This window comes from Thermobia domestica, chromosome 9 (assembly GCF_964235325.1).
Source record: "Thermobia domestica chromosome 9, izTheDome1.hap1.1, whole genome shotgun sequence".
Classification (NCBI taxonomy): Eukaryota; Metazoa; Arthropoda; class Insecta; order Zygentoma; family Lepismatidae; genus Thermobia; species Thermobia domestica.
In genome coordinates this window covers 90,824,049-90,837,155 of record NC_137462.1, presented here as the reverse complement: position 1 = coordinate 90,837,155, position 13,107 = coordinate 90,824,049, and the positions used below count along the sequence as shown (strand labels likewise).

General features: G+C 32.9%; 1 protein-coding gene across 2 annotated transcripts in view; it reads right to left on the bottom strand.

Annotated features, from left to right (window-relative positions):
• Positions 1–248: 248 nt before the first annotated feature.
• Ypel (Yippee-like) overlaps positions 249–13,107 on the bottom strand; it is a 346,511-nt gene continuing 333,652 nt past the window's right edge. For both annotated transcript variants that reach the window (XM_081771537.1, XM_081771539.1), the window contains 2 exons: positions 12,247–12,355; positions 249–4,269 (listed from right to left, as the gene is read on the bottom strand). In XM_081771537.1, the coding sequence (XP_081627663.1) occupies positions 4,180–4,269; positions 12,247–12,355 (199 nt within the window). In that variant the 3' untranslated portion in view covers positions 249–4,179. The remainder of the gene's footprint in view (positions 4,270–12,246; positions 12,356–13,107) is intronic.

The following is a 13,107-nucleotide window of genomic DNA, read 5'->3' as shown; positions in this document are numbered from 1 at the left end:
AAGTTAACGCTTTTTTGTGTGTGTTTATAAACCAATTTGTAACGATACTTAACTAAATTGTGGTACATAAAGATCAAAAGTAAGAAAATACAATGAATTAATCGAAATCCATACTACATACAAACACATGACAGATTATCGAAACCTTCATTTTAAACTATTTCAGTTATCTATCTTACCTTCCATTTATTTCAACTTTGACGCAACATACATTTTATACTGGTAACAATGCACTTAAAAAAAAAAAAAAATCTCTTTCTCAGGTCAATGTACAAATATAAATTCCTGCTGACAGTAAAGCAATATTTTTACACGACTATAACATTCCCTGGATTGTGGATATTTTACACTTTGAATCAAGATAGCACATGGACTAATAGTGATATTCAAAAGTTGCACTAGAATCCACCAAATTAAATACTTTTTGCATTTTTCTTTAAGTCCCATTCCTTTAGAGCATGTAGATTGTTATAAATATTCTTATCCAACCAGATCATTCACATTAAAAACCAACTGAATATGCACTTAAAATTTTAAATATTTTTCTTAATTCTTTTGAACTATTTTAGGCACAGTTCTGACCTTAAGCCATAAAAAAAATTAAAAATCTTTTCTGAAAAAGCCGTAATCTGTACAGTCGCATTTAAAAGTACAATGGATTAACTGATCAATGAATGAAACTGCTTCATGTCTTAGACCATTTTATTCTTAATTTGTAGAAAACTAAAACTGTATATTCGGGAGGAAATATTTGTCTGAGCGAATTCACTATTATAACATAACTGTTCATTACATTAATTTGGGAATATGTTACGAAGTCGGGCAATCGTATATCACTTTTTTTTTTTTTAAGTTAAAAATATCAAACTAATTATAGTATATGAACAATTTGTATTATTTTTAATTGTACTGTGCTAGTCTATACCCACAATATTGTATGTCTATTTCTTAAATTAAATTTTTATTATGGCTCTTCAGTACCAAAGCTTGAAAATATAGTTATTTGTTTAAATCTCAATCGAAATGCAATGTATCCACTATTGTTTTAGTATATCGGAACACGCAAGGAGTTTTAAAACTGTCAACAATATTGTCGTGGGAAAAATAAAGTGCACTGAAACCCACTTTTACAAACTTTAAAGAACATCTCATTGGTGTTTGTATGCATTTAGATAGAAAAAACAATAATTAAAACAAATTTAACAAAACAAAGCGAAAAGTTCTCATCTTGCAATCTGCAATCTTTTCAACTAGTACATTAAAAAACCTTCGTGAACATAATATTGATTTTTTTATAGCTAAAATAAATCAATGTTATTACACTGCTCCTTAAAAATATTTTATTTTCGGTTTGGACATAAAATAGGACAGAATAAAACAGAAATGCAGGAGCAAGAGTTGTTTCTAATCAACAACAACAACAACAACAATAGCAAATGAAGGTAATCACTGTATATTATTTTATATATCATCTTTATTTTCATCTACAATTGGTCCACTGTAATATAACAATGAACTGTGTCCGTGACTATACGTGTGAACAGATATATGCATCTTTTTCTTTCATCAGACACTTTCCAGGCACCAGCTTCTGCATTTTTGATAATAACAAAAAATATACTCCTGCATTTTTTCTTTCTAACCGTAGCAAAATCGAGGCTGAATCCTAATACTTATAATCTTAGTACAATAATAATATGATAGTAATAAAAGATATCATCCACTCTACACTTTAAAGAGAAGATCACTATTTTTTCACTTCACTAATGCAATAAAAAAATAAAAATTAGAAAGAAAATTACTCTAAAGAAAAGTGTGGACGATCATCTTTCCCCAACACGGTGCAGTCTTAAATACCATGACAATTTACCTGATCCTAAAATTACTAACAAAAAATTTAGTATAGCATTTACTCCTTAATTTACTTGAAAACAAAAAGAATATATAAATCATACACACCAACACATCTGCTTCAAATTAAGTGATAATTCAAAAGCACACAGCTTATTTATATTTTACTATTATTATGTTCTTAAATAATGATTGTATGTATGTAAATATTATAGCACGGTCGTCCCTTTTTGTATAATGAATAACAGCACGAAAATTTCATTCTAATATACACGACTAAGCTATAGGATTTATGCTTTTTATTTAAAAAAAAAATACGAAACAAAAAATATAAATGTTGAGTAAGCAAAGACATTACACACATATATATAAAAAAGGAAGGAAATAATAAATCAAATGTACAGAATGAAAGACTAGATTGGGTCGCCCATAGCTCTGGCTCTCTTTTTACAACAAAACAAGATTTCATCTAAGCTGCCATTTAAAAAAAAAATTAAATAACCTTAAGACTATCTTCGTATTTCTTTTCAAATAATTTTAAGTACAGTTCCTATGAGCTTCTTCATCATTGAAGTACATGAATTTAGGAAGCACAAACATAAAAAAATCGGTGCAAAATGGGCAGAGATTTTTTTTTTTTTTTTTTTTAAATCTGTGCAGTGATGATTCCAATTCTGTTGTAAAAAGAATAATAATAATAACTCAGTCACCTATCACATCAAATAAAACCATTCTCATTCATGGAACTAGAACAAATTATTGAACCATACCACATTCATAAAAGTAAAAACTAAATCAGTTACTTTTCACTTTAAAATAAAGGAGTAAGCTATTCACCATAAAAAGGGATAGTTATGATGATAACATGAAACTTTTGAAATTATTTTTAATTTTGACAATTCCTAGAAGAACAAGTATGGCATGCAAAGAAAAAAAAAATACCAATAATAAATTTCGTTTAATCGGTTATAAACGACTAAAAAAATCATTTTTTTCCCCTTCGAATAAGATTCTAAAACAACAAGCATAGTCTGGACTCTTTTCTTTATGACCAACACTGCAGGTTCAGTTACCAACCAAATACATGACGATTCACATTTCAAAAGGACAAGTACACGACAGAAACCAATACATTTCCTCCCAGACATCCAAAACTCAAAGCATTTGACACTGAAAACATATCACGTGCTTTATTTCCGTGTTTATTTTCTTCCATATTACTACCAGTTATGACCTGCAGCTGAAGTAAGATTACAATTGGCACACTGTTGTAAGTACATATGATAAACAACATAACTGATTTACTCTTCACGGCACTCCTTCTATATAATCATACAAAGTTCCTATTTGTAGACGTTAACAAAACATACAATTTTCCTCTTATTAAGTGTGTGCTTTCCACAAACATATTTCTTTCTTTCTACCTCATTTCAACATTAATTTCCAGAATTATAACATCACCATAAACTTTTAAATTAAACTCTTTCCAACATTTCACAAACTTTCTTCTATCTAGAGTGTATGCAGCAACAAGCTCAACAATGTAGTGCAATACTGTCTCTTTCAATTTTTATGTTTTTTTTTTCTTTTCTTTTAAACTATTGTCTGGTTCTGGAATATCCTCTGCACATACACTTGATTTAGTTTTATTACTTTTTTTTTTTATCATTATATTACTCTGTTGGTACAACATGTTGAAATTTTTTTCTGAACTAGTTCACAAAGTTAGCAACTTTTTGCTTATCACATTATCTGGAAGTAGTCTGTCCAATAGCAGAACTAGTGTCATGGCTTAAAATGCCTGCAAATAATATTGTTTCTATTTTGTTTTCTAACCCCCTTGGATGTCTCCTGCAACCACTTTTTAAAATGTTTCCACCTTTCTTGATCTGTTTCATAAAACATAAAATGTCCTCACACTTCTCTCCCCTTTTTGGGTTCCCTATTTAGTTTTGTATTTTGTTTTCTGTAAAAACATCGGTTTCATAATAGTTTATGAAATAAAAACTGCTGGCATGCAGTTCAATATTTTCTTAATTAATATATGTCCATCACAGAATTTGCATGAGATAAAACTATGTAATGTAACCACACACACATCCACATTTCGTTATGAAGATCCATCACGAAAGCGAGAGAAAAGCTTCACTCCAAACACCACTTTGCCAGACGATGTGTTCGTCTCTTTTCCACGATGACCACCGACTGCCGCACCGCTTACGCTTCCTCATCCTCCTCTGGCCAGGCCGCACCATGCTCATCATCAATCTCAAAGGTTTGCCCTCAGTCCTCCCGAGATCATCTGGATGTGTGGGGTCACAGCAATTCTCAATCCCACCCATTCTCTTTTATCATGTGGGCCAGCTCGATGATGTATTTGCCCTCTTTGTACTTCTGACTAGACTCAAAGGCATGTTCCTAAAACAAAGAAATACAAGCAATATTACTTCATGTGTCATTAACATATAGAATATCTATCAAGTAAAGTTATATCTAGAATATACACATTCTTTCGAAGTTCCCTAAGATATAACACGCAGATAGAACTGTACCGTAAAACGTCACAACATATAACACTTTTGATTGAAAAAGATTTCTTCATGCTATCACTTAAGATTTTTTCTATCATTACTATTCATGTTAACTGGATCTTAAGTGTACCAATACAAGGAATTAATAGGAAGAAAGCTAACGAGTCACACATACACACACACACACACACACACACACATGACTGCCAATATACTTACTTTTTTTTCTTTATAGTACATTTTGCAAAGAACCATTTACTAAGTACGGTTAGCAAACTCGACGAAGAGAAATGCAACAAACAAAATAATTGAAAAGAAACTAAATTCTTTTAAATGTCCAAACCCCCAACTACTTCCATTTTTTAAAGCTAAAATGATTATTATTTTGGTCGAAAAATATCAGTTTTGAAGCTTAAGAAATGAGAATGCTGTAATGCGCCAGTATTATAGACCTGTACTCAGTGTGCGAATTGAAAAATTTTCCCAGGGGGGGATGAATTTCACCCATATGCGCACCCAGTCCTCCCCCCATATATATATATATATATATATATATATATATATATATATATATATATATATATATATATATATATATATATATATATATATATACTAACAAGTACAAAACAGTTGAGATGTGAGATCTTTCATAAATTTTCACTCAAGTAATATTTAGGTTAGCTACGCAAAGAAGACCTACTTATCTTTATGTCCACTTAAAAATACTCCAGAGGGGGAAAAAGTTATCCCTGCCAGGGATAAAATTTTTCTTCTCCAGGGTGGGAAAGATTTTTGTCAGGGGGGGAAATCCCTGGCATCCCCCCCGCCAATTCGCACCCTGCCTGTACTATAGCGCATTATACTATATGTAATATGGATTTTGGTCCGCACCGTAAGATCTAAATTTTAAAATGTGCAAACTTTTTTGAATCGAAATCAATAAACAAACTATATATTGTAGAAAGTCAAAATGGAGTGTTAAAGAAGATAGTGTTGTGATTTAATTTGGTAAAGTATTTATATATAATATGAATCTCTAAAATATGTGAGATATAAATGTAGATAACCAGTAATCAAACAAAATAATGTGCAATTTAATGTATATATATATATATATATATATATAGAGAGAGAGAGAGAGAGAGAGATAAAGAAAGAGAGAGAGAGAAAGAAAGAAAGAAAGAAAGATAATTTGAAGTTTTACCTTGACAGCCTCTACGAATTATACGTTATAATAATAATAATATTAATGATAAAATAATAGAACTGAATGTAAATATAAGTGAATAATATGATGATGATATATGATGAATATGGATGTAATATTATTTAGTTTGGAAACAAGAGAGCTGTTAAAAAGATAATGAATAATCCTGAATTAAAACACTATATAGATATTTATATGCTATTTCTTAAATGGTTGCATTATATGTTAAGTTGATGTACACCAGATAGAAAAGCAAAGGGTAACTGTTTTAACTGTAAGAGTGTCTACATCAGTATCCAAACCTGAAAACAATCAATTTAGAACATACGAAACACCCTTTTTACTTCAACCGGAAGGACTGAGAGTGGAGCATTTCAATGTTTAATTTAGAAAGAGTAGAAAAGCATTATTTTAAGAAACAATGTAATGTACGATTACAGTTTTCTACTTAAATGAATTGTTGACACTAAATGTAAGATCAGTTAGATTCATCGCAGATAATAATGACCCTAATTTCCGATTCGGAGGTAAATGGCTAAGACGAGTGCTTTCTGTAGTATCCGGTGAAATTACCCAGGATCCAAATCCGCGTAGTGATTAAAACCCCACTTTAAGCATTAGTTTCAGTCTTGCATAGCCTTGACGCTGAAAATGATTATTCAACAACGATCAATCAATCGATCGGTTAATTAATGCTTATTAATAAGGACCAAGAGCAGACAGAAGAAGAGTGTTAAAAGTAGTAAGGTCAATTTGAAAAGGCCAAATATATTAAAATACCACAAGGGCTGAGGTTATTTAAGACCTGTGTGAGTTTTCAAAAGCCGCTAAGTAAACAAGATTCAACAAATATGCAATTATTGTTTTATTTACTGTAAAAATATCTGATTATCATATCAACAACTTAGTAACTAATACACACGTAGCAGTTGAGTAAGTGAAAATTAAGAAATGCCACCGCTTGAATATGCTGTTGCTACATCAGTAGATATAAGTATTGGACAAATATATATATTGAGCACAAAAATGAACACCTGTGCGATAACACACACACACAAAAAAAAATTACTCTGTTGTCCCTTTATTTCATCTTCCATTCACTGCTGTTTTTAAAAATGTTGATTTTCAATAAGGTTTATACAAGTGTTACGGAAGTACGGCAACATTAAAGAAAATGACATCGCTCGTGCTGCCTAAGATCAGCCGAGGGTTGTGTGGGGGTAAATGAGCAGTGGTTGGGGCAAGAGATCTCTAAATGTGTTGCAACAGTACAGGTCTTGTACTGTACAGTATGTATGTAGCCATTCCTCGTGCAAAACAACGGTCTCAAGTTTCCAAAGTGTCACTGCACGTGGAAACCGATCACCACTTTGTCCTCCAAAATAATAATGTTAAGATCTGGGAACTGAGGACACCAGATGATTTTTTTTTTTACCTCATCCTCGTGCTCATCAAACCAGGCATCAATGCACCCAGCAGTGTATTGGGGCGCTGTAATCTTGCAACTGGGAGCATATTATTAATCAGGAAACACTGTCTGGGTCATAGCATGGAAATGATCGCTCAGGATGCTGCATTAGTGCTATTCGTCGATCCTCCCACGCAGGACGACCAGTGGCTCAACGTCATGCCATGATATCGCTCCCCCCCCCCCCAAACCATCATAGAGCCCCCTTCATGTACACAGAAGGCACTATGCAATTAACATTAAATGTTTTTGCAGGAGTTTTCCACACAAACCTGTCCTGTGGTAGAAATAACGTTAAAGATCGTCCAACCATATCACACGTTCCCAATGCTATTGTGTCCAATTTTTGTGCCCTAGGAATCACTCTTACACTTTACTGCATTGCGTGGAGTTACCAACGGTTTGAGGATGGCAACCCTGACATACATGTTCGCAGCGTGCAGTTTTCTTTGAATGGTTTTGGTTGATACAGGTCCTGGAGGTGGTTGTTTATTTCGGCGGTTATCTGGGACACTGCTGTCTTGTGCTTTAGAACCACTATTCGCTTTAACACACATCGATCCCGGTCGCCGATTGTTCTGCTTAGCCGATGATGACTTCCTGTTGCCTAAAGGCTGTCATAACAGTTGATACTATGCTCCTCGCTATGACAACAAGTATGTCTGTTTTCGTCACAGAAGCTCCAGCGAGATGACCACTTACGATCATCCCTCTGACGAAGTCCGAAAGGTCTAACATAACCACATTTGACGGATAGCAGAATGATTACATGCAACCCATACACCAGCTGATGACAGACTGATATCTTCGCCTTTCTCGTCACTAAGTGGCGTACGTCTATGTTGAGTATTGTAGATTTATCACAAAGGCGACTACAGACCTGTTCACAGCTGGGTGTTCATATTTTGTCCAGTGCCTGTACTGCATCTGTCTAAGAGCGTTGTGTAACATCGTGTTTAAGAGGATATTTCTTACTGTTATAACATGTGATATTCCCTCGGCATCACAACTAAAAAACAATAACACTAACGAAGGAAGTTAAACATTTATAACTTAATTTTGAATAATTCGATAGACAGAATTACAACCTCTAAAATAATTATATTTTGTAATACGTTGTAAAATTTATAATAATGTGGAGAAAAGTTTACAAGAAGGTAACATGAATCACATCTCAATTAAGGGACTGTAAATACGGTTTCCTCATGCCAACTGAACCGATGTAAGGTCTTTATTCTAGTGCATCACCTATGAAAGCACATCGTTCAAAATAATACAATACACGTGGGAATCAATAACTGATTCGACAAGTAACAGAGTTTGCGTCATTGCATAAATAAACTATTCCTATTCTCATCATCTGAAAGTCTAAAAATGCAGCAGGTCTCTCCTTGTTTCTACCACAATTAAATATAAACAATCTGAAGATGTGTCTGTTCTCTGTTTGACCCACTGTTAATAGATAAAGCCTCAAGTTTTTCATTTTTTTATTTTCATAATATTGTGAATAAGGAGTGCATACGCACAGAAAAAATTTGTTCGATTACCTAACTGACTGATCTGAGTTTGTAAAATAAAGGTTTTCTGATAGTCTGAAGATTTTAAGTAATTTTATTCTTCCATATATTAACTGCTTCAGAGTTATACGTATATATATGTAAGCAGGGCATTATTTAGTTTACTGAAGAGTGATAGAAGAAAGATGGCGACAATTTCCCTATCACTCAAAGCATCAAAATTGCTTTCGATCAAGATAAACGAATAGTGAGTATTTCATCATACTTTTTACCACAGTAGGAAAAAATAACGAAGAAAAAAATAATTTTTTAATGTCAGAAGACAGTCACGAATAGAACTGATAATGATTTCCAGTCAAATCAGAACTAATTTTCAGTATTATGCAATGAGAAGAATTGTCTCAAGTTGTGGAAGTTAATATAAAATGTAATATGGATAAAATTAATCGATTAACATGAAAAGTTACTGTTTTCAAACAAAATTGATAATTAATAAAAGATATAAAACTGAGGAAAAAGTATCAATGATATTTTAAAAGTATTTTTGTGTACGTTAGTTCTACGATCAACAGAATTTTAGATTATATATGTATGTTAAAATGTAGTAATAATAAGTGTATATCGTATCAAAGTCATATCAGATACCACTTGTATAATTGTAATCCCATCGTTACAAAGTTCGTGATTCCATGACCTAGATTTCATGACAATTTGGGACCATTCTGGGAAACAGGGCCTGTAGACTGGTGCCAATTATCAAAGATGTCAGTGGTGCCAAGATGCATATTAATCGATCAGGAGGCATTTTTTATGAAAAACAGGTAAATAGTTTTTTTTTTTAAACATAATTAGACCACGCTAAATTCAAATATTTTGTTTACCAAGCTGAAATTTCACTCTGAAACCTTCTAAACTATAGTTAAAAAGTTTCAGATAAATGGGTAACAAACATGAAATCAAAGTTAATATAAATCTGTACGTTTTACATCTCCTAAACTACAGAACCAATTTTGATTAATATGCTTAAGAATTCATTACCAGACAATAAATATTGTCGTGGTTAATCATTCCTACCCAACCCCCTTTCTTCAGAGGGATGGGTGGAAGGAGAAAACAATGCTATTTTAATAGTACTAAAACGGCAGGAAGAGTTTGTATGTTCCAGCTTAATCTGAAGCAATTACAACCATACTTGATACACAAATGTCTTACAATTTGGAAACGTATACTGTATAGTGTAAACGTACCACTAGCACCCTTACGGGTTGTAGAGGAAGAGGTTTCAAATAAAAATACGCAAAAATGATTGATATTTAGTGTCGAACCCATAGTTTTCAGAGTCGCTGGGATGCATAGTGAAACTACCTATGCCTCTGAAGTCTAAGTTTAACCCTTGGCTGGGGTGGTGAGAGGAGCGAGGGTGGGAAGGGATGACACGTAATAAATAATCTATATCGACTGATGTTAGTGTCAAATCTATAGTTTTTGAGGTTGCTAAGCTGATTGATGGCAGTCCCAAAGACACAGAATTCATTCCCTTTCCTGTCGAACAGAAAAATAGTAGAAGTAAATACACGGGCAAACGAACTAATACGCTATGGTAATGCGATATAAGATGTGAAACAAACACGATCATAAATGAACTGGACTACTTAGTTGTTACGGACATGCTTAAACTCTTATCAAATGGAACCTTCTCAATGAAATTGATCCAGATCACAGCCAAGAATGGCTTAATGCAACAAGGAAGAGAGGAGGAGGCATTGTTGGAATTACAAAATCATATTCAGCACTGTGTAAGTGGTCTCTACCGTATAATTTACGTGAACAATTTGCATCTCAGGCAAGAACAATGTTTTCTCTTGGACTTGATGATCAAATGACTAGAAACGAATTGACTAAAGCAAGGCATGTGAGAGATTTTTCCGATGAAAGTAGAATTGTTCAAACGATGGAAAGATTCCATGTTTTCCAAATCCAATCTTCATGCACTTGCAACAATGGACATGACAACGCCTGAAATTGAAGATTCCTTACTCAACACCGAGAAATTAGGTCAAGATCAAACGTTAGAATTTGTTAGAAAAAGACTAATACTACCGAAAGAAAATCTCTCTCATGAGAGTTTCTACTTTCCACTAAAGAAGACCAAAGCACTAACATTTCCCGTTATGTCTTTATACCGTTAAACAATCCAAAGTTATTCCACATACTTGTCGATAAAAAAAATAACTATTATCAACCAGGAAATCACCAGGTAACATAATATACTAGAGAAACTGAATAGTACCTCATACCAAATGAAGTATCTAGTATTTTTTATATCGTCTTCATTGTAGTCCAGTTCGTCATTTAAACACATTATAATTTATTTGAGAACGCATCACTGGCTACTAACAGTAAGTAGTATTTTTCTAAGCACTATTATAACTGTAACAACTTACAATTTTATTTAAAAATACTACTAAGTCAAATCGTTACTGTTGTCTATATATATTTCCCCACTATCAAAAATTTAGTTTTTAAATCAACTAACATATCTCAAAAAACACTGATTAGTATTTTGTACTTTCTAGAAAATACACAGAGAAAGTACTATACTATTTCTTGATTTCTACAGCAGATTTGATCTAAGAGCAACAATACTAATATAACTTCAAATCAAAACTGACTTTTTTCCATAATATTAAATTTCTTAGCATTCCTCCCATTATATTGTTTTCAATTACACTTCTGCCCTGTCGTGATATAGCTGAACAAAAGTGTAGCGAAAATTCTAGTCTCGAAAGACAAGAATAAGTATTAGAGCCATTTGAAGACAACTCATGGCCATTTAATCATGTGTCATTAAGCCCTTTGTGGGTTGCAGCGTACCATGGCTGCCAACTGCGGGTTCAACCCTATTATGATCAGAATCACAAAGTAAGATACGAACAGAGTGGTAACTTTGCATAAGCCCAATAGTAGGCCCTAATAAATAACTGTCTAGCCTCCATGCATAGATTTTTAAAAAAATGCATGGATGTGTCTAAATGAAATAAGGTTCTAATTTAACGAAACTGAATTTAGAGGACTCAAGCTGTGAATGTACAGATGAGGTGGTTTGAAACGTTGGCAGCCCTGCGCGTCCGCGAGTTTATTAGATGATAGAAATCAGCCACCCGTTCTAGAGTTCATGGGGAAAAGAATTCTTAGACTTTTAGCATCTGAAAAGTTGATTTTGTAGAAATTATGTACAAGACCATTCTATAACAGAATTTAAATGGAACAAGCATGATTTCAAACAATCTTTATTTATTTATTTATTTATTTATTTATTAACGAAACGTTTTACTTCTTTCATCCTCAAACATTAGAGTAAGATTTAAGGAGAATGAGAATTACGAATCTGAGCATTCATAAGAGAATATAACACATAAGCCAGAAATACTTCACTTTATTTTTTATATTGCTTTGTATTTAAAACTAGTTACTTTTACAATCACATGTAGACAACGGGTAATTTTTAACATTCTGCTCAAAGGATACGAAACAAAATTATTTTCCTGATTCACATGTAGGCCTATAATCTTTTGATGACACCTTTTGAACTGCATTTTGCTTCTTAACATTAACTATTAGCTTCCTATAAAATAATATAGCTCTATAAAATGGCTGAAAATCACTTACGTATTTCCAACCAAGTGTTGTTTTGCAGCATTCACAGTAAATATCGGCTACTGCATGCAGGCCGGTAAGCAATACTCTTTCTTCTGCTGGTCCACACCCCACATTGACACTGCAAAAAATACAAATATAAAGAATCATACTACCATGTTTACGTTTAACTTGCATAAAATATAACAAAGTAAAGCTTTATGTAATTAAAACTAAGCACAAAAATACTGTATATTCATAGTTTCATTACATACTTCTTACGAGGCAGTTTGCAGAATTTCGTTAGAAGGTGTTCAAGCCCAAATTCGTGTCATTTCAGGTGTTCGTGTTTATTATATATATATATATATATATATATATATATATATATATATATATATATATATATATATATATATATATATATATATATATATATATAGCTCCAGAACAGTGAGGGGAGGGCTAAACCCTAGCTCCATTCCCTACGCCATTGTTGCAATTATCTATTCTATTATCTATTCTGAACAAAAACTACCATAAACAAAGCTACGAATAACCAAGGGCGCCGATTCCGGAGGAGCCAGGCCCCCCCCCATCCCCAAAGCTCATGTGAGCCCCCCCTCATTGTATTTGTGAAGATAATACATTTGGCATAATTTGAATGCAATTTGTCTTAAAATCTTCATATGTGTCTTCTGCATCTGAATGCCCCCCCTCCCCCATTTACAGAGAAATCGGCGCCCTTGCGTATAACACGCTAATTTGTTGAGTTGATGCATGTCATCTTAAAGCAAAATAGTTTATCACTACAACCACATAACTTAATCTATAAAACAACAACACTGAACTACGACACTATAATAAGATGCATTAGTAAAACAAGAATTACGT